The following is a 22,778-nucleotide window of genomic DNA, read 5'->3' as shown; positions in this document are numbered from 1 at the left end:
GAGACCAAAGGCGGTTCACAGTTTGACTACCGGGGCTGGAAGCTTGGCTCACTTCCGCCCCCCCTCTCTAGTTTCAATGGGCTTACTGTTCTCCTGCAGGCAGGGACCTGCAGGAGCCGGCAGGATACGGGTCTATAATCAGATTAATAGTTTAAAGATCAGTCTTCAAGTGCTGCATAAAGCCTATTGAAGAGCCTTCAACAACCGGCTAACGTGTTTGCAATGGATAATGTCAAAGAGATACTGGTAACTCCTCAGCTGCCCCTCACAAGGTATTAGGTCACCCCCCGACTGCTTGTTATAGATTCATAATGCCAGATAAACGTAGGGTTTTGTTCGAAACTGCGTTATATATTTCAAACCTTGAGCGATAAAATAGATAAAATAATTGTTCATGATAACAGGGGTGCCATGAAACTGCACATGTCAATAATGAATATACAGAGTGGTGTAGAAAGTGGGGCAGCAGGAGAAAATGTTACAGCTTTATGGAAGGATGGAAGAGGAATGCAGGCAGTGGAAATAGAGGCTACTGAGTACACCAGACACCGAGCAGCCTCGTAGAATGATGTGCAGATACAGCAGGCTGCAAACAGTGTGTTTTACCAAAGTGCACACGGGGTGGAAAGTGAAGTTTGCAAGCACGACTTCTGGAGTCACATTTCATTTTGATGGGAAATGACACTGTAGGGCCTCAGAGAAATGGGACAATATGGTCAGGAACAGCTGTACCTTTTATTCTAGCTTTTAAACATGCCGATTTTAATGTTAAATATACTAAATCTGCTCTGGGAGTTTAAACAGAGCTATTCAAAGCACTTTGACAGATTTAGTTTCAGTATAGGGGGAACTCCTGATTCTAAATGAACTTCTAACCTCTAGTTACATAAGTTTAAGGCTCAGAAACACATCTCTGGATGTGCCGGATTGGAACAGGAATCAATAAGTGTTATTTAAAGAAAGTGAAGCGGGTTTGATGCCTTGAGTTACAGCCAAAGTGGGGTGCACAGGAGTTAAAGGCAAAGCGAGGGGGGATGAGAACCTATTTTTAGAACAATTCCTTAAACACTTCAAGCTTCCCCCGAAATATTTTCCACTAGCTCTCAAAAGCAAAATTATACGCCTGACAGAGCGTATCCGGTCACCTTTAAAGCAGCAGAAAGGCAACACGTAAAAATGATTTAAGTTCATTGGGCAGTTTTGAATGATTTGACACACACATGCCTCATTTGCATCTGCATTCACACACACACTTCCTTTAATGGGAAACTGTAGACATCCAAGGAAAACAGAGCAGAACTTATAGGGCCGTAAAGGTGGGCTACACTCTTTTACCTGTCATATTTATACTGTTATTTATGACACCTGTGCACATTTACCTGAGTTAGGTACAAAAAAAGGTGCATTCAAATGCTCTGTGTGTGTGTGTGTGTGTGTGTGTGTGTGTGTGTGTGTGTGTGTGTGTGTGTGTGTGTGTGTGTGTGTGTGTGTGTGTGTGTGTGTTTGCGCGTGTGTGTGTGTGTGTGTGTGTGTGTGTGTGTGTGTGTGTGTGTGTGTGTGTGTGTGTGTGTGTGTGTGTGTGTGTGTGTGCGTGTGTCTGTGTGTTCAGGCATGCATTTCCTTAACAATGGAAACTTAGTTTCTTTGCCCAACCTCAAGAAATTAATGGCCACAAAACTGGGATCTTGCCATGGTAGTACATTTCCAATTCCACTTATTGAAGAAAAATAATGAAACACTAAAGAGGCTTTTTCTTTGCTCCATTCCTGTCATCAATCAGCTTTATTGTTTCCTGTGTGAGATGCTGTGTTCCTTAGAAACATCACAACTGTGAAAGGAGATCTAAAGATACAACATTCAAATACTTTTATGTTATTTAGAAGTATTTTCATTGCTGGATATTGGTTTAAGAAATACTTGAAACAAGGATTGTTTTCAGATCAATTATATCGAAGATCATTATCTAGAAAATAAACAGAGCTGGGATGAAGAACCACAGACTGATTACATGTTGTGTTAATGTGGACAGTTGATACTGTAATATAAGTGGACTAACGCGGCTGGATAAACCCTCCATTAAAAACTGTCTCTCTCTTGCTTGTTGTCCTTGATGGAAAGTAGGTAGGACATGGACTGTGGAAAATCTTCAGGGATGATGTTCATATTATAGTAGCCTTTTTATACAGGAGATGACAGCTCTCTTTTAACAAAGCTTCAGTTGGCCAAATGAGTCATTGTTAAAGTGTTTCACCTCTTACTTGTCCTGCAGAGTGGAGGTTTCAGGGCAGCTGCCCACAGGCACCTCCTGCTGACCCGTTGAGTAACAGAGGGGCAGCTTGTTTTCCTCCTACATCCGAGCTGAATATTTTAAGCATTTAATTCTGTTTTCGTGTGACTCAGTGATCTGGGGTTGGAATAAGGACAAAGAAAAGGCTGAGGAAATACTTTAAAGCTATTTAGAATAAGAAAACAAGCCTTTCTCTTTTCCCCCCCGGTATTATCTAAACAACTTACTTAAGGCTTAAGTAAGTATTTTTTCAATTAGATGACAGCATAAAGTCAGAATATAGTCACCTAAACTTTGTGCATTTGTAATATTGGGTTTTTAAACTTAAGCTTCTTATATATTTAGTATAACAGTAACAGCTCAAATATATTCATTGTTCACACACTTTTTCTGTGGGTGCTGAGAAAAACATTTTGACTTATCATTTTGTCATTGATTTTATTCTAATGCCGCCACTATTGCTCATCTTACTTATTTATTTATCTAATTATCTATAAGTTCTGTTATATAAAATGAAGCTGATTATAATCACTATATGTAAATAAATTCCATAACTGTTACATAACTTTAATCCCTATCTGTGTGTTGTGCTTGGCCGATTCCTTCTGAGTAACCAAACAACAAACGAGGAGAAGCAACAAAGTATAATTTCTTTGAATCCCAAACGGAAAGATTGAGTCAGGGGCAGAAATACAGTTAAATGGTTAGCGGTGTTGATGCCAAGGGAGAGAAAACAATGCTAAATGAATGATGGAGAGATACAAAATAAATAGAGAGAGCACCATCCACCATCCACATATACTGTATACAGTGTGTATACTGTATACAGTGCATGCATGAGTGTGTGGAGGTGGTCTAATGTCTTAAGGAGATTCTGTGAAGTCTTATAAATCTGCTAGAAATGATATGTGATTGTAATCTCTGTTGCTCACTAAAATGAGGGTGTCTTGGAAAACAGCAGATATGAAGAGACAGTAGATACATTACTTTTATTGGATCCATGATGATATCAAAGTAAGAGGTAACACACACTCAACAAACAGGCTTTCTCCAAGTCCTTATTTGAAGTGACAAGTCGAGGAAACATTCATGAGAGCCGTTATTTGTCGGATTTTCATACTGTACATCTGTAAACTTAAAAATCTGAATGTCAACAGATTTCACATAACTGTTACCTAATAAAATGATGTGAACTGTGCTGACATAATACATTTAATTAAAGTCAACGTTCAGTATTTTCAGTGTACTTGCATTTGAAAGAGTATGAATAATACTCATATTGAGAACACCTTTTTGTATTCATCATTTTAAACAAAGGTATATTTCAGGGTATTTAAAAGTAAGGAAAGAAATGTGTGTGTAAATGCATCGGTGAATCACATACAAATATTAATATACTATATGTGTTTCTTATTTATTACTTGATTGTACTTACAAATGTCAAATCACTGTTCACTATTTAGTTATTTCTAGTCCCTGTTGTGTCTTTAGACTGACGGTAAATTGTCAGTCAAGTCTTTATTTTTTTATTTAATAAAACAATGAATTAATAAAGCACACATGGCACCAGCTGTGAGTTAGGAAGTGAATAAGTGATTTGTGAATAGAGTGAGTGATTCAGGAAATAAATGAAAATGTCTATTCATGTTGTAAATTGAATTATTTTAATATCTTTATTTGATGAAAAAAAACGGACCCTTAATAGACACCATAAAAGCAAATAATAGAGAGCCATCACTTACTGTAATGGTCCTCGAGTATTTTGTCAAGCTAACAGGCCGCACCTGATCACTGTCATGTGATTTGACCATGTGCACTCAATACTTTCCAAAGTATAGGTACCTACACTATCTCCGCTTACATGTGCTCACTGTAACTCTGCATAGACTGTATCCATAAGACCTCCAGTTGAGTAAATGTAGGAATAAGCCGCTAAAGCTTTGGGACAACTTGTCCCTTCTTATGTCTTTAATGCAGGATGTAGCTTCAGTGATATCTAATCTGTTCTTGGTAGCCCAGTTGTTTTTGTATGGATAAAGACAGGTGGGGCTATGACAAGTTCCTCCAGTTGGCAACACTCTCAAATGTCACTCTACTGCACAGCTGCATATATCTTGTCTCCTGTCTCTCTGCTTTGCTCTATTACCTCTTCTTTACTTTGCTACTGTTTGCGCTCTCTTTTGCTAACCCTGGTTAATATTGACTATTACAGTCCGGTCATTCTGTTGCTCTTTTGTTTCAGTCCATCTGTCTTGCTCTTAAACCGTCCCCAGGAGTCCTCTTAGCTTACTAACGTCAGCCACAGCTCCATATTACTTACCACACTAATAATGTGCTCCTATGACTAACTAGAAGCAGTGGAGACAGGTCCCATACATACAGTCTCTGGGCTTAGACAGCTGCGAAGCCAATATTAAACTAAAACGGCAGTATAAGCAGATTCAGTAAAACATGAGGCATCAAAATGTAGATGTGTCAGTCTGTTAATTATGCTGTAAGTACAATTCACCAAAAATGATTTAAACATGTGCTGACCTTTGCTTTTTTATTAGAACTGGTGCTATGCCTTTCAGGAATCTGTTTTGAGCAAAACAAACATACTAGAGGTCTTTTTCACCCGACGGGAGCTGAAGAAACAAACCCGCAACTAATTTAGAAATGAGGCTTGAATCATAATGAATGATAAATAGTTAAAAGCAGAACATTAAAGCTGCATTTCCTGAGAGGATAATCATTTACAAATGGTAGGGTTTATATAATAATGTAATTAAAATCTTGTAATTAAGTTCACTTTTGTATGATTACTGAAAGCAGAGTCCCTCTATTTTCTGAAAAACACAACAATTTATAATTTACATTTGGTCTATAGAAAATAGTTGGTTTAGTATGTTGTCTGTATTTTAAGTGCTGTAAGTACTTTTTAGCTCTGCATTCAATTTGATTTTGGTCAGTCTACATGCATAAACATTAACATTTTACTGCCAAAAACTAGGATCAAACCGATAATCTGATTAAACCTCACACGGTTGCATAAACTCACAGTTTCCAAGAAGGATCCTGTTAACTATCCTCACATATTTGTGGAATGTTTATCTCCATTAAAGCTGCTTCAAATGTTTCCCATCACACAACAACAACAACAACAACAACAACACCAACAACAACAACAACAACAACAACACCACCACCACCACCACCACCACCAACACCAACACCACCAACACCACCACCACCACAGTTATGGCTTAGTCAGAGCTGATGGAAAGAAGAGAATGGCTAATGCTGCAGTGACAGTCTGATATTCTGATATTTCTGACAGGGTCTTTCTTGGACATGGTACACCCTTCCACCACATCTTATGAACATCATGCCAGTAGTTTCTCTTGCTGACAAACAGACAACTACAAAACAACCCAATAGAACCTCCTTGGCGAAAGTAATTATGATGGTCAACCCATCTGATGTGCACATCACAGTTACACGTTATTTTACAGGAGCCCGAAGGACTTCGAATAAGGACTTTTATGAGATTTATGCAAGGTAACAATTGGATTTCCTGTGCGCATCACACGAAATATGCACAACAAATGGAACCTATACCTAACCCTGAAATAAGGGAATCAACTGATCATCAAACAGGCTGCAAACTTTTGTGTATACCAGTAACAATCAGACACTTTTTATTTCCCGTAATGCGTAATTGAATTGCACATTTGACACTGTAATTGTGCTTATTCTCCGATAAGGGCTCATGATGAATCACCACCAAAACACCAAGTTTGTGTTGAAAATGAAAATAGCACTTTTCTACCTGCAGCATGGGACCTTCCAAATTTGATGGCTAAAATAAAATATTCTGAACACATTTACCAAATCTGAAGCCTGACAGCTTACATTGTTAGGTCTCTTTTGTTTTAAACTCATGAGCTGCATGGATAAGCAAACAGTCCAACTTCATTATGATCATTCATCAATAATTATTTAAACAGATCCTAGATAAAGGAGAGCAGCCAAGTATACTAATTGCAATATGTCTTCAGTTGTGAAAAACAATTTTCTCTGAGGAACATTATAAGAGCCAAACAAAAACATCCTTGAACTTTAAAGCAAGATATCATGTTAAATATACCTTAAATGCTCCATCAGGCATTGCTGTCATTGCTGAGCATCAGTTTGCTATGTTTGGGGCTATGTACTGTGTGTGTCTGCGAGTCGTTTCTTGGCAACGTTCAAACAGTTGTTCTCACAGGGATCTCATCTCTGTTTTTTTTTCTCAGTGCAAAGCTAGACGGAGAAACAAAGGGTTAAAGGGTCCTGATAATTACAGGCGTCCTTTCACAAGGTGGAAAAGGGATTTAAGTCATGTGACTCTCTTGTTAAGCCTGCCACTGTGTTACATAATATCCCAAAATGTGTATGTGTATGTGCATGCATTTGTTTCTGTCATTAATGTATGTGAGACTGCTGCTAAAAATAAGCAAAGCCATTATCAATAATTGTTTGTTTGACCTTATTGGTGTTTATTCAATATTATTATTTAGATTTTAGAACTTTCAAGATATTTAATACACACATTTATACTTGCAAAGGATTCCCAAGCAAAGTCAAACATCTTAGTAAATGTAAAAAAGAGCCTATTTTCCAATGTTCATTGGTGTAAAATGGGATTTTGAAATGTCTGGTTGTAAATCAGAGTATCTTATTCATGTTTCAAGATAGGGTGATTAGTTTATTCAGCAGTAAGCAAGTAAGCTAACTCCACACAAACACAGCTTGAAAGCAACACATACACACACGCACACGTTCCTCATCAGTCACATTAACCATTCACATCCACCACTGGTCCTTGCATCCCCCCCTTTTGCCCCCAGGATAAAAAATCTAACACCCCTTAAATAACCTGGTGAGTTATAAGAGTCAGCAGGTCCCTCATCCAACCTGCCCTTTTAATAGTAACAAAAGGCAATTATCCCAGTGGAGTTAATTTAAGATGCTAAAGGTGGTTTGCTTCCCTTTGTAGTTTAATCTCTAAATTAATGCACTAAGATGCCACAGACAGTATCGTGTTACACTCTATTACTGGGAGGGTCGTCCTATCCAGTCAGTGGTTTGTGTTTTTTTGGGAGGGCAGCTGGTTTTGGAGGCGGTCAGACTATTTTTCTCAGCTCAAACACAAACAAACACATGCATGAGGGGGTGGGGAAAAACACAACAACATCCACAGGGCTTCCCTCACGCCCTGGGATTCACGCCACACATCTTATACCAGCTGATATGGGGTCACATTTCCCAAGCCCTTGTGCTCACCCTGCACTTATTGCAAGTGTGGAAGAACAGCTGACAATGTGTCATATGAAAGATTTCGAAAGGTCCTACTTATTGTGACAGACCAAGGTGTGAAGAAGAACTGTTACTCCACTTTTGCTAATGACATGACAGTCTACCACACTAACAGTACATCTCAGTTGATCCAAAATGATTGATTCCAACAATGACCTCTCACCTGATGAGCCCAGGAAGTAGCGCTCCAAAGCAGAGCCGAAGCCAAATGGATTGTTTTTCAGATCACTCACAACAAACGGCTGCATGGTGGCGTTCTGATCGTTGATGGGCCAGGTCTGACCACGGACACTAGCACCCCCGTACCAGGACACGTTGGTCATGGAGAAGCAGTCCTGAAAGGATGCAGACATGCACAAAAACAGTGTTAGGGAGAAAGACCCACAAGGAATTGAAAGAGGTAGACATTTATAAAGAGAGAGGCAAGACAGCTGTTAGACGTTAGCTGTTAGAGATGTGAAATTGATGCTGACTGGAAAAAAGGAAATATTTTGTAAAAGTTTATTGATAAAAAGAGTGTTAAGGTGTATCAAAAGAGAGTAGATGGTATTAGAAAAACACTCAATTTCCTCAAATGCTTTTGGCTGACTAAAATGTAAATAATGGGTGTAAATAAAAAGCATGAGGGGCTGTAAGGACTGTAGAGTTGATGTTTTCAGATTTATCACATTATATACCTGATAACTTAGAGTATTGATGATTCTAATCTTTGACAGAGCAAGTTACTGCTACTTTACTGGAGAAATGCAGGGCACTCTGCGGTATGTTATGGCTGGCACATGAGACTGTCTCAGAAAGCATTGCACGCAGGAGGTATTGAATGACAGAGGGTTTTCTAAGAGAAAGTCTGTCCTCCCTCAAAGCGCCTTTACGCGTGGGGGAAAAATGTGCAGAATGGCAGCTTATTTATTTCACGTCAGCAAATCCGGGCTCTGCTAAGGAGTTTGGAAACAGGTGCCAAGTAAAATGGTAAAATAAAGGCGACTTTGGGTTGGAAAGATTTTCTGTGAGCAGGCGCATCACATGACAGGGGGTTATGGTGAGGAATGTTCCAGTGGGGACAGATTAACCTCCCTAAACATCCCAATAGTTCAATGCCTTTGATAATTAAGCTGGGGGGGAGGGGGGGGGGGGGGGGGGGGGGGGGGAGTACAGTAAGTACTGTGCATGTCAAAAAGCCTTACAAATTGAATGTAGTTAAATTGAGGGCTGAGGCAGTCACGCAAATATATTTTTGGTCTATAACATACATTTAAATAATAACTCAAATCAAAAATATTGTAGGATTTCATGGTGTCCGAAATGTATATTTAAAAGTATTAATACAAAAACATTTATTGAAATAAAAATAAATAAAAAATTGCAAGATTTTACATGTGAATCTAATGAATAAAGTTATTTATGTCATTGGATGCAAACATACCGTGTTTTTGGGACACACGTTTAATTGATCTTTTTCAGCCTTGATAGTGGAAATCAGTTGACCATTTAAGGAAGACCACTTATATAAAACAGACAACTAACAAGACGTCTTGTAATTCATTTGTATGAGAAATAAAACGATTATTTTGTGTTTTACATTGTGCACCAAAATCACAACAGCCATACGAAATGAAATGCCAATAAGCATCAAGTAAACTGCAAATTAAGGCATGAAAGTGATATATGCAAAACTGCCTTTTGCACATGACATAGTGCGTAAAATGGTATATTGATTGTAATTGGTTCAACTTATTTTCTTGCACTCTGAGAGGGTAACCTTACCTTCAGCTCCACATGACAGTGCACCGGCACCCAGGTCATACTGTAGCACTCCGTCTCCTCATTCACCTCCAGGGAAATCTTCACCTCGGCCACCGAGTCCCACGTATAGCAGAACTCGGTTTTATTCAGCCAGCACAGGTTCCTCACAAAGGGAACCTCGATGTCGGCGTTCCCCACGTTCCCAACGTCTATCTCCACATAGGTCTTGTCCTCCGCCAGGGTCTGTATGACCAGCGAGTGGGTTCTTCTCTCCCAGATCAGTCCGCTAAAAGTCCCCCTGAGGATCCAGTTCTTGTTAGGCTGGTCCACCACTTGCCAATAAATGATCCCGATAGTCATGACAAAAAAGACGGCAACCCCGAGACAGGCTATAGCTCCTTTCCAGGTCTCGTTCATCTCCTTCAGTCCCGTGTCCCATGTTACCTCTGGGATGGGGCTGGGGTTCCTATTTCGAGCGTGGGGCATGTTGTCTTTGAGATAAGCAAAGAATCACACACAAAAAATGCTGCAGAAATCTCTGTGCGACAAGTATCTCTGTTGCTTCATCATGTCATGGTGTTTTCAGTGAGGCTACAGGGTAAACCAGCCTACTATTTATCTTTACACCGTTTACAATGTTGTTGTTGCTTTTTTGCGCAATTGTGCCAGCAACAGAGACCTGTCATGTGAAGAAAGCTGTGAGAGAAAAAAATCCCAGCACGTCAATAAAACCATATGGATGATTAAGTGACTTACCACATACTGCTGTTGTTTCAAAAGGGTTGCATTTGTAAATTGCATTGGCTGCAGTGAGCTCGTGAGCAGCCCGAAGCCGGGTTTGGCAGCAATGCCTACGAATAGCTCCTAAGACGCTGTCTTGCTTGCCCTGCACTTTCTGACGTAACGCCGGGTTGTTTCTTCAGAGGAAAGGTAGGGAGAGGGAAATGGGGGATCGGGAGGGTTTGGCTGAGTCTTGGAACTGCCCGTCCGGGCAAAGAGGCCACGGACAGCATGGAAGGGAGGGATCCCCATGCTTGCTTGCAAACTCACCGTGCGCTCTCCGTGCGTAGAGACTGTGGAAACTTGTCACCCGGTGGTTTGGTTGACGGTCAGGGGCGTCAATTGCCATTCCTTATCCAAATTTGATATTGTAGGTGATTCATTTTTATTAGAGAGGAAATCGTGGTGATTCTGTTTGAAATCAGAAGCACAATGATCTTAGCAGTGTCTTTTGCATGTTGTATTGGCTACATCTGGACTTATTCATCAAACTGACCAAGAAGTCACAACAACATTTTCACCAATTATTCCTGAGGGGTTTGGGTAATTAGTACGTTTGAAAGATGTGGGTTGGATACAGTTTATATTGCCAGTTTGGCCAAATTTACAAAGTGAGATGGATAACCCAGCAAATGCTCCTGCTCAAGCTCCAGGGCTCTCTACTGCACTAATGTCCTTTTAGATTACTGTTAGACCATTACACACCTATATTATTGTCGTAGTGACACAATCTCAAAACATTGGAAGAAATGTCTTGCTAAAACTGAAAAGGTGTTTAAGTAGGTGAAATACATTTCAGTGTAGAAATAAATCTAGGAAGTTGTATGCAAATATATAGGGTGTTCTCTTTAACCTAAAATAAAATAAAGAGAGAAATCTGTAACCTGCATGTGTCTGAAAGTTTTATGTTTTGCAATAATGGACTGTTTTGCATTCTGTCCCTTTGAATGTTAAGTCTTGATAAACTTTAACCGTTTTTTTATTAATCAATGCAGAATCTTATGAAGTGTCAGGAATAAACTTACAATAACCTTAATAAAAAAAAAAACATTGTGCATGTAATTGTTTTTGCTTTAGAAGAATCAGATACAACGGAAATATAAATGTAAAGCAATAAAGACAAATCTGTGATAGATTCAGGTTGTGATATAAAATATATTATAAATTGTGTGGTTCATAGTGTGGAAGACATTTCAGGGCAAGAATGTTGTTTGTGAGTTCCTCAAGGGTAAAAGGTGGCATTTGGACTGTCAACATCCATTGTGTCTAGAGTTATAATCAAAGCATAGATGTCCACTGTTTGACTATCAACTAGTCAATATCCATGTGTGCAAAATCGTGTACAATTCAAAGCAGCTCTCGACTCTTAGCTCTCACAGAAGCATATCCTATCCGTCGTAACTTTCTGAAACCTAAACTGTATACAGATCATGTTGAGTCGTTTTAATCCGGTATCACTATTCATTTAATTTCAACAAAGCTCTTACTATTACATGGTCATGGCTTTATCGGTATCCAACAACAACTTTATGAAACCCAAAAATAAGACGAGCAATCGTGGCTTGAACAATGTTGTTATGTTTGTAGGTTAAGGTCTCTTCCGTGGTGCTGTGCACAAGATATCCAAAGAGTGTGGGCTGGCATACCTTGAAGATCAGTTGCCTCTGTCCCCGTTTATGCATGTCAACCCCCCCGCCCTCTGATCCATCACATAACTCTGGCAGGGGCAGAGACACTGGATCAGGCTGTGGGAACCTGTGTGAGCACTTTACCCAATCACCCTACTCTAACTTTATTTCAAAATCTCTTAAAAATCAGTGCTTGATCGTGTACGACATTATGGATTTAAGTGCAAAACTCTCAGGACAGAACACAGCAGATGATTCATTTGATACTTTGATTCTTTATGAGGGAAAAAACGGTGCTGCTGTCCGCACACCGACTAGTTTGAGAATGAAAGACAAAGAAGCTCCAAAGCCAGTTAGTGTGTCAGAAGATGTCATGTGATGATTTCTCTTGGGGAAGAATCTACTGAACAATGAGCACTTTGGTGACATACTTGTCCAGCTCTATTTTAAAAACAGTTTTGGATTATACATTAAATTAGTGCATTTATGCATGTGTACTGCAGTTTGTTTGTTTGCTTGCATTTGGACCCCTTCAATTCAAGTTCAACATGGGCCTTGTGGCAGCCAGGCTCTTGGGTCAGAGGTCAGTCTTATGACATCAACGAAAAATCCAGGGGGGAGGGTCTAAATGTATACACGCCATCCAGATTGCCCCGACTCCATCCCTCACTACTATTAATAGTCCGAGGACTGCTGCGTGGCATGCACCCGCTCCCTTAGAGAGTGTGAACATGGGACATGAAAAAACATAGGAGTCTGACCTGAACTGATCACTTCCTCTGACCGATCATTTAGTGTTGATGGCGAGGGGGCAGGGGTTTAATTAGTTGTGGGGTGGAGCAGCTAATGATTTAGGATTTGTGTGTCAAGTGGGCTGCCTCAAGCTACATACAGTTCAAAGTAGCAGTATTAAAAACTTCATTTAAAAATTAGTTTATCCTGTTAGCATGGTACTATTTGATTATTAGCACTAACCACAAAGTAACACTGAGGCAGATAGGATTATCTTGTCTAGATGTGCAGGGACTATATCATAACCATAGACATTATAAAACAAAACTAGCACTACTAGGGACTACTGTTTTGAGGAATATATGGTCGTCGCCATCTCGTTATTTTGTCATGATGGAGTAGAGCAGTATAACCGAAGCAGACACTTTAGGCAACAGAAATATGACAGTTTACTTTTCTTGACAGAAACTGAACATTTGGAAGCATTTAACTTTTAAATGAAGTAAACACAGACAATATTCAAAAAGGTCAACCCATTGGTTGACCTGTCGAACGGGTCGAACCCCCCTCAAGCATACTCTGCTTTGTTCTGTATTTTACTGCAAATGTACCTGCAGTTTCAAAATCATGCTATATGTAAGGGTAACAAGACAAGTGATTGAGACCATAAAGGCATTAGGAATCAAGCATTCTTATTGAAACCAGCATACTTAGATAATGTAGTTCATTTGTATTTTCCATCAAGGAGTCAAACTCTTTATGGTAGTTTTCTAAGACTTCTGTACAATTGGACTTCTTTTTGCCATTACTAGAGTTGCCTCTTGTTGGCCATTAGAAAGAAAGCAGGTAAAAGCACATTGACATTGACCCGGAGGATGCACCTTGATCCTAACCAAAAGACCTGTACAAATGTTGTGTCTATCCATTTAGTAGAAGTTCACTGGATTAATGACAACTGTTGGCTATTGGCTCTAGATGAAAAAGAAAACGGCATCATCATAGTCATAGGATTCATCCTCTAGGCACTGGGCATGTCCATACACCATCTCAATCCATCAAATCATTGTTGAGATTTGTTTTAGTCTGAACCAAAGCGGATCAATTCTTCATAGAGCCATACTGTACCATAAGTGTATCTAAACATGTAGGAATGGATGGACTGACTTGTTCAGTAAACCCTTATAGATAACAAGCCACTGAGGCTTTGTGATTCTTGTATCTTTGAAACATCTGCTACAGATTGTCAACGGAGGATGAGAATGGTTTTAAAAACAACTCCTGCCAAAAATGATAATTGGCTCCCCTGACACAGTTTTGCCTTATCCCTGACTGTGGTACATAACACACATAACATGCTGCAGCCTAATCCTACTGTATAAGCCTTGCATGTGACCGCAGATATTAACAGGCCACCACTGATTCAAATATGGACTCTCAATGTTTGCTCTTAGTGTCTTTGATCAAGTTCTACCTGTTCTTCATCCACTCCCCTCTATGGTGCTACTGCTGCTATTGTTACAGTAATTTGATTATGTGTTTTGTATTATATGAAAACTCATTATCAAATATTTTAGCCGGGTAACTAATTAGGGAAATGATTTAAGGCATCTGTATGGTCTAGGAGGAAGTGGCTTTTCAGGGAAACACTCAAATAGTCCCATTACATCCAAAACTACTCGTTGAACTGACAAACTTTTCCATCTTCACGTCTGGATCTCCAATTTACGTTTTCCCTTTTTTCTTCTCTAGGATACTCATTACCGACAACTTCTCCTGCCTGAGAATCAGAGGGGGAAAGTTTCCATGTGGCCCCAACGTCCGCTCTTGGCGGGACAATACCGCTGTAGACTGCACTGTTTCCGTCTATCCACCTCTGCTGTAGAGCACTCCCTCCTCCTTCCTTACTTTCTCCCTTTTTTTACTGTGACAAAAACAGCCACTTTTCACTGCCCCAGACCTGAACTCTCTCTCTCTCTCTCTCTCTCTCTCTCTCTCTCTCTCTCTGTCTCTGTCTCTCGCTCTCTCTCTCTCTAAATCATACATGTCCAACTGAGCATGGGTGTAAGAAATGTATGTGCATGTATTAACATATGCTTGTGAGGAGCTGTGTATTATGTGTTTGCTTTTGTATGACTGCATGTCCCAAACACTATAGTAATTTAACTGTAAAGGCAGGGAGTTAAGTGGCCTATGATATCTGCCAGACTGAACTATAAGTAAAAAAAGACAATTTGTACAAAAGTAATGAGGGCAGCAGACTCCTCACAGGCTTTTGCCTCAGTCATTTAAAAAGCAATAAAACCACATTTATCAGGTTTGCATTCTTATGGTAACCAGCATACTTAGATAGTGTAGTTATTTTTTTATTTTCCATCAAAGAGTCAAACTGTGTGCATTGACAAACAGGCTTGAATCACATCTATAAATGGCACAGGTGGATAACTGTGTGAGACTGGACTTTTGGCTTAAGGTTGCATCGGTTCATGTTGCGGCCCCCTCCACTCCCCTTAGAACCTGAGTTGAATAAATGAAAATGTAAGAAAAAGAAAAAGATTATCAGCTGGATAAATAAAGCCATTAAAAATAGATTTACACATTGAGCCAATCTACAACACAGGGGCAATACAACACTGTATCTCATCCCAACAGCCCAACAACTCAGCTTAAAAATACATTAAGGCTTGTTGCTTGTTAGCCCCTTAGTCTCTCTTCATTTCTTGTCATGTATGAGTTTTAATTATGTCCTTTTTGTTTCATATTATTGACATTGATCAGTGATAAAAAAATCTAGATATCTATTGCTTAACAGTGAGATTTGGGCTGGCGTGTTAAAGAAGTCGCTCTTTTTTCCAGTTCATAATCCAACATTGTAGCAAATAAATGGTTTATGAAAGAAAGGCAAAAGTTGTCTGGGACTGAACCGGGAATTTGAAAAAGCAATCAATCTCTGTTCTAACGCCATGCATAAATGATAACACTGTATTACTGGAACAGCTTTTACCAACATTACGGTCTGTACTCTACTATACACTCATACATTGAAATTTAATATAATTCAATATAAATTAACTATTTATCTTATTAAACAATCTAAAGTTTGAATGCGCCAGTTTTTGCATTATATTACAATAGTTCTGAAAGTACATTCTCATATCAGCTTTCCCGTGAACCAGTTCCAGAGCAACACACAAGTACACAACCAATGAAATGCTTGCAGGGATCAGTTGTTTTTCTTCATAGCAAAACATTCAATTAGACAACTGAGGGTATGACAGGACACTGACAGTGTGATAAATACATGGGCGAACTGGTAAACATTACAACAACTGCATAGTAATCAAATGCCTTACTGCCTTATACTGTCCACACACACTCCATGGCATCATATGGATGGAAACTTCCCTCCCTGGCATAGTGTGAGCTGTCCGTGTGGTCCATTTCCTGCCAGGTCTGAGGCCTGAGCCAGGGAGTCGAGTTTCACTGAGGGGTCCTTCAGTCTCTTACCCCTGTTGCAAGCACATCGTAGGCTGTGAGGTCAGACGCCAGGGCAAAGGGTCTGAATGAGAGATGGGACAAGGTCTCCCTCTGCTGCTGTCTCATTATATGTGCCCTGAATACTTGTCAAGCAGTTACATTGCCACAATAGAAAGACATTCCTACAAATATTATATTTACTAGTGTTATCCAAGGAAGAGATTAAAGCTGTTGGTTCAAATGGGACAATAGCACTCCTTTTAATATTTATTAATATTATTTAATTTATTTTAAATTCTGACATGATAATTATGAATTATTAGGTTTGTCTCAAATTAAGCAAATGTGTCTGATTGGTATTAGGACTCGGACTTGTCTATATTTATTGAGTGTTATGACTTTTAAATTATACAATTTTCAGTTTGATACCAATTGCAGATATTTATCAGTCTCTTAAATGTGTAGGTCATGAATACACCTAAATTCATGTTGCAAGGGTGACATTTTCTGCAAGGGCATGGATTACATCCAGTGCGCATGCGCTGTTTGAGTGTACCCGGAAGTAGAAACATGCACGTGTAGCATTTGACAACCTTGAAAAGACTACAAACAACTACCTGACAGCTTGCGTGATAAAACGGTTCCAGTGATGCCAGTGACACGGGTACTGTAAGTTTCAAGTTTGCTATTCGTATTTATAGGCATAAATACGTCGAAAGTAGAGATTACATCTGTGTTTGAATCTTAGTTTGGTATACTAGCAGACCCAGCTAACATTAACATGTCAGCCTTCTTCCAGCTGCCCTTCCAGCCTTATGTCTTAATGCAGCTTTTCGCCCATTGGTTTCTCATTTTACACATGTGCAGTGCCCATGAATTTGTTTTGTGTGTGTGTGTGTGTGTGTGTGCGCTTAGTGTGAATCGAAAATGATGCTATGCCATAAGAACGTATCGAGCATTAGCAAGCTATGCTAAAAACAAACTTCCGCTAACATGCAGCTACAGCCGGAGTACTGTTACTATGTGGGTTACCATGACACCCAGGACCTTGCAATGGTTTCTAGAAAGTGAAGTAACTCACCAGGCTTATGTATTTCTCTCTTGGCCTGGAAGGGCCCGACATCTCTCCCATGGCTACAACAAAACAATCTAAAGCAGGCCAGTTTATGCATCTACGATATAAACTATTCGTGAATAAAAATATGTTAAAAGGTTCCAGCTGATCCAAGTGAAAACTGCTAAACCTTTACACGTGCAGCTGGTGAACATACTAAGTCATTTAGCATCTTAAAAGCCAAATATCTCCATAAGTCATTACCTACATCCCATAAAGGCAAAGCGTGTGGTTTGTGTGATTTGGATGGCAAACCACAAACAGTGATCACATCCTGTGGTTTTTCATTACGCCACTCTCTTTTGAAACTTTTGCTTTTATCACCTTTTTGACAATAATTGGTTACAGCTAATGAACAAAAATTGCACCACACGATGTAATTTGATGATTACCCAGTTGTTAGTGTGATTGTAGGAAATGCTACAGGATGTCTGGGAATGATACTGTGGATGATAAGAATCTGGCTCTGTCCTCAGATACCCTCTGTACCAGCTGGGAAACCCTCAGCTGAGGATCTTTAGACCCAACTGGTTCTTGACTCTGGTGAGACCCGGAAAAGAGCAGCCGCCTGACACGGTCCAATTTCGCACACCAATGGAGTAAGTATTTGCTTCCAGATCTTTCCTTTCATTCCAAAGAGCTGCATAAAAGGAAGTACAAATGATCAGTATTCTACCATTACACATTTCCATAGTGTGTAGTTACGCTCTGAAAACGAAAACTGAATGTGTATTGTGTGCAAACAGTAGTGATTTGTACCATTTATTTAAAAGGAAAACAAATAAAATATGTATTGTGTGCAAACTTGCCACTTTTTTGTACCTATGCCACACAGCATAATTCACAGTTGTGTATTGCACATTTTGATATTCTAAACTCTTACTTCTACCACTACTACTAGTACTGTAATGATATGGAAATAAGTAAGCATTTGTGTATTGATGTACATATTAAGAGGAAGACAGGAAAACATGTCATCACTCGGAATTTAGTCTACTTTACTTAAATGTTTGTCATACGTTACCATAGAACTTGCAAATCACCACTATCTAATAACCTCTCTCTTTTTTATGGACAATTCTATTTGTATTTTCTTTCTCCAGTCTCAATAGAGCCGTACAATACATTACAAAGAACATATATTCCTCTGAAACAGCTACTGCTCACAATAATAGCTTCAGATAGTTTGAAACCTATGGGTTGCTTTTAAGGTGAATTTGTAAATTTAACATCAATCCTAATGCTAAAAGGCTTATGTTTTTGTATTCTTAGCTGCCTTTTACCTCAAGTACAGGCCGTTCAGCTTCAGAACAGCTTTGTAGACCTGGTATGGATTCTGCACCATGTGTTTTTCTGAAGACTGGATGATAATTACCACAGGGATCCTGGACCATGAGGATATAATGACTATAACAACTCTTAAAGCAACATTTACAGTGCTTCATGCAAATATAAATATAACAAGCTTACGCCCTGGATAAATTGTAATATTATGAAAATACAAATCAGCTGTTTTATTTGGCATTGCAAATATTTTAGGTTATTTTGTAACATACTATACTATTATTTAAATAGCATTCAGAACTACTATATAATGGACATATGTTTCACGTATTAGGCTGCAATCATTTGTTTTTACTGGCACTCACTGAAACCAGCTGGACCAGTAATATGCAGTGTTATTGAGTTGGTAACCATCACCACCAGGTGGCGTAACAGCCCCAAGAACAGAAGTCTGTTGCCCAGTCTTTAACAGTATCGACAGCTACCACCACTTTATGGCTGTCTTTAATGAACTCAGTTTCAAGGATGACTTGCAAAAGGCTGACGTCGGGCGGCAGGCAAGGTCAAAAGTGCTTTAATTTTCTGCTACAAAGGTCCATGTTGTAGACAGCTTTATGTGGAACAAAAAGGAGCCAATATTAATATTTAAACACAGAATAATAGTAATATGTTCTTGATCATTGTCCAAGTTCATGTCCAATGGGTTTTATTATTTGTTATACTACTTTACTGTTTCTAGTGTTGCACATGAATGCTCCTTTACTAAACAATCATGCATTCTCCTCTGACCTCTAGCATAAAAAAAGCCACACGGCAGCGTCACGTTGAAGTTTGCCGGTGGGCGTGTCTGGTGTGCGACCAACAACCAATCACATTAATCTCCCGCCCCGGACACACAAGCACGCGGTTTGATTGGCTAGAGCTTGTACTGGCATATGATTTGATTGGCTGGCGCTTCCGTCGACGCTTGAAAAGTTGAACTTTTCTCAACTTTCGAAGCAAGCAACGGAGACAAAGCGACGCAACGGAACCACAATGCAGTTCGGCAAAGCGTGACATCACCCCATTCAAAGTTAATGGGAAGCGTCTCCGTTGAAGCACGCAACGCTGCTGTGTGGATGTACCGTTATTGTCCAGTCAATGGATATTTTCTCTTTAAATGATAGAAATTATGTGCGTTAAAATTCCTGTAGAAAAGTATTCTCTGAAATACTCAAACCCGCCTCTGGCACAAACAACCATTCTCAAACCACGTTTAAAGTCGCTCAAATCACCTTTCTTACCAATTCTGACGTTTAGCTTGAACTTCAGTAAATCATCTTAAGCCTTTCTACATTCCTAAAATGCATTGAATTGCCACGTGATTGACTGATCATATATGTATATAGTAGTGTATATATATATTACTACAATCGGTTTAATGAGGTCTCCTTGTCACATAGTTATCTTTAACAAAATGAACTGGTTTAGACGAGGTATTTTGTCATATAATGCAGCAGGAGGTCCACACTACTCGGCACTTAGTAGTGATGATCTGATTCTGAGTACCTCTGTGAGCCAAGGTCACTGAGGTTAGCAGCGCTCCTCAGGCGCTGAGAAGGCCAAAGCCCACACTGGGGAGAAAAATTGAAGTTTGAGGCAGATCATCTATGTGTCTCTGGTGGGGTTTAGACCATAATCTCTTCATCCAGGTGCCTGGCCTCCCACTCTGATTCTTGCCTCTTCTCTGCCAAACTCCTAGGGTGATTATGTAATTGTGTGTGTGTGTCTGTGTGCGCTTGTCAGTGTGGGTTAGTCCGTTTGTAAAAATGGTGTGTGTCTTTGTGTATATATGCACAAAAGTGGGTAAGTGCAGGGTGCCTGTGTGTTTATAAGGGTGTGTAAGGGTTTTTTCCTTGCAGTCTTTGATGCCTGGGAGAGGTGCGCGGCTGATTGATATGCTGCTGGGGCCTCAGTGTGGGCTCGGAGCACTGTTATTTTTTACTTTTCATACTCAAAATGTAGTAAATCGACACAAAAAGAGACAAAAACCATAAATCACTCCCACTTCTGGCTTATTGATGGGTTTGAGCAATCATTACAGTGAGAGCTGCTGTAGTGATGACTCGAGGGTAGGGGGTATTGGCCTGGATATGTTGTAGTGCCGAGCAGCTGTTAATAAGAAGTCGTAATGTTGACGTTCTCAGGGCAATAACACATTGTGGCCTTTATTTTATCTATGTAGTTTTCTTGCTTGTTTCCACTAATATGCACTTGCTATCATCTGCACATGTCTCTCTCTGACCCACCCTGGGCTCTGCTGTTTATTGTGCTTTTCTTAAACCCTTTGCACCGAGTCCAAAACCAATCCCTCTTTGGCACTTTTTGTTTGAGACACCTGGACCGTGCTCTCTCATAATTCTCTTTATACCTGCTGGAGGGACATGTTTGTTTGTCTTTTTGATTGTTCTCAAACCCTTTGTGCTATGTTAGTATTTCCTCCCCGCTCTAGAAGGAACATCATCAAATTTCTGGGTTTACACCCACACACACACACCTCTTGTGCCTCACCTGGCATGGATAGAGGACAGCACTGACACACACACACACACACACACACACACACACACACACACACACACACACACACACACACACACACACACACACACACACACACACACACACACACACACACACACACACACACACACACACACACACACACACACACACACACACACACACACACACACACACACACACACACACACACACACACACACACACACACACACACACACACACACACACACACACACACACACACACACACACACACACACACACACACACACACACACACACACACACACACACACACACACACACACAGAGAGAGAGAGGAAAGCTGAACTTTGTGTTCGGTCTACTACTCAGTCACATTTCATGCTACTATGCTGTCTAATAACTATGAAACCAGACCATGCTGCGGTTTCTCACTGTAATCAGGCATTAGCACACAGCAGCTCACAATGTCCTTCCACTCAGCACCTGTTGGATCTAACAATGTTATGAGTGCAATGACAATCACTGATTCTGTTCGCCCGTTCCACTTCATAAACAAGTTGGAACTTAGCGTATTCTTCAGGCTAATTAACCTCAGTTTATGTCATAGGAGGACATTTAGTGAGCTGGTAGTGGAGTGTAACTAACTGTTGACCCGTCTCTCTGTGAGGAGTTTACTGACTCCTGGTGACCTGTTCTTTGATCTATTTCTGTTCTATTGTCAGACAAAAACACAAACAATAAATATAATCCTTCACACGCTGCTCTCATACTCTCAACTTCTCAGCTGTCTCCTCTCCCTAAGTCTCAGGTTCCTCAATGGCTTTCTCCCTAAACAAAGTCTGCTATTATGATCTTGATACTTAGTGTTGAGCAACTTCTGTGCATCTATTGTCTCTGTAGATGGGAGTGTTAAAGTAGTGAGTGTGCATATCTCGACCCAAACCTGACAATGGGGTAGGCTGACAATGAGGAGCGGCTTTCTTTTGCCTTTCATCTGCGCAGAAAACAACTCTCCTGTTTCATTCTCACCACTAAGCCGCTCTTACACAATGTACTTTGATGTGTGTGTGTGTGGACAATTTGTTGTACCTCAGACTTGACCTTACTGAACGATGTGTTGATAAGTATTACACATTAAATCATTTCTGAGATGCTTATTTGATCACAAAACATCAACATGTCAGTGATCCTTCAGCTGTTTAAAAAAAAGAAGCGTAAATCAAAAGGGTAATTCTCCTTGGAGACCACAGATTAAAGTTGCCATTGTCAAGTCATTTATTTCTGACAGTGACTGTAACGGCTAACCCTAACGTATGCTGCGCCTCATTGCTAATTAATTCTTCTTGTTTTGCATGTTTTAATCATGACGTTGGATCTTTATCTTATACCATTAAATCATCCATTGCTAGTACTGGCTGAGAATGCCTCGACACTTTTATCTGGTTCCCTATTAACATTGTTTTCCCATTTAAAATATTCTCATATTGCTTATGGTATTCGCCTTGATACCGAACCCTGTTTGTGAACTCTAACGATAGCTAATATAAAAGTTCCTCTGTCTGACTGTATTGATTATTGATTACATTCATTTTTTTATTTATTAGCGTGGACCCTGAAATGCGCAAAATGAACTTAAAGGGCTTTTTAAAATAAAAAAAACATCAGTGGAGGCAGTGGGATAACATTGTATTGGTGTATGCCAGGGGTGCCCAACCTTTTTTGAACCGAGAGCTACTTTTAAAGTTGCCAGTCTGCCGAGATCGACCAGTCCAAATAGAGAGGCGTAGCCATTACTGACAGCCTACTACCAGGTAAACACACACTTCTACTTGTATAAAACTGACCT

The 22,778-nt window shown here is 39.8% G+C and overlaps 2 protein-coding genes across 3 annotated transcripts in view; one reads left to right on the top strand and one right to left on the bottom strand.

Annotated features, from left to right (window-relative positions):
* The window catches only part of LOC117447601 (SITS-binding protein), a 30,654-nt gene extending 20,215 nt beyond the window's left edge, over positions 1–10,439 (bottom strand). Inside the window, exons 1-2 of the mRNA XM_034084365.2 lie at positions 9,392–10,439; positions 7,791–7,962 (exon numbers count right to left, since the gene is read on the bottom strand). Coding sequence (XP_033940256.1) covers positions 7,791–7,962; positions 9,392–9,856 — 637 coding nt within the window. The 5' untranslated portion in view covers positions 9,857–10,439. The remainder of the gene's footprint in view (positions 1–7,790; positions 7,963–9,391) is intronic.
* Positions 10,440–16,530: 6,091 nt separating this feature from the next.
* Positions 16,531–22,778, top strand: part of mrpl23 (mitochondrial ribosomal protein L23) — a 56,222-nt gene continuing 49,974 nt past the window's right edge. The window contains exons 1-2 of one of the 2 annotated variants that reach the window (XM_034085375.2): positions 16,531–16,653; positions 17,575–17,697. In XM_034085375.2, coding sequence (XP_033941266.1) covers positions 16,634–16,653; positions 17,575–17,697 — 143 coding nt within the window. In that variant the 5' untranslated portion in view covers positions 16,531–16,633. The remainder of the gene's footprint in view (positions 16,654–17,574; positions 17,698–22,778) is intronic. The other variant, XM_071203379.1, reaches the window with a different exon arrangement.

The sequence above is a fragment of the Pseudochaenichthys georgianus genome, chromosome 6 (assembly GCF_902827115.2).
Source record: "Pseudochaenichthys georgianus chromosome 6, fPseGeo1.2, whole genome shotgun sequence".
Classification (NCBI taxonomy): Eukaryota; Metazoa; Chordata; class Actinopteri; order Perciformes; family Channichthyidae; genus Pseudochaenichthys; species Pseudochaenichthys georgianus.
The sequence above is the reverse complement of the archived record's forward strand: the minus strand, read 5'-3'. Positions and strand labels throughout refer to the sequence as shown.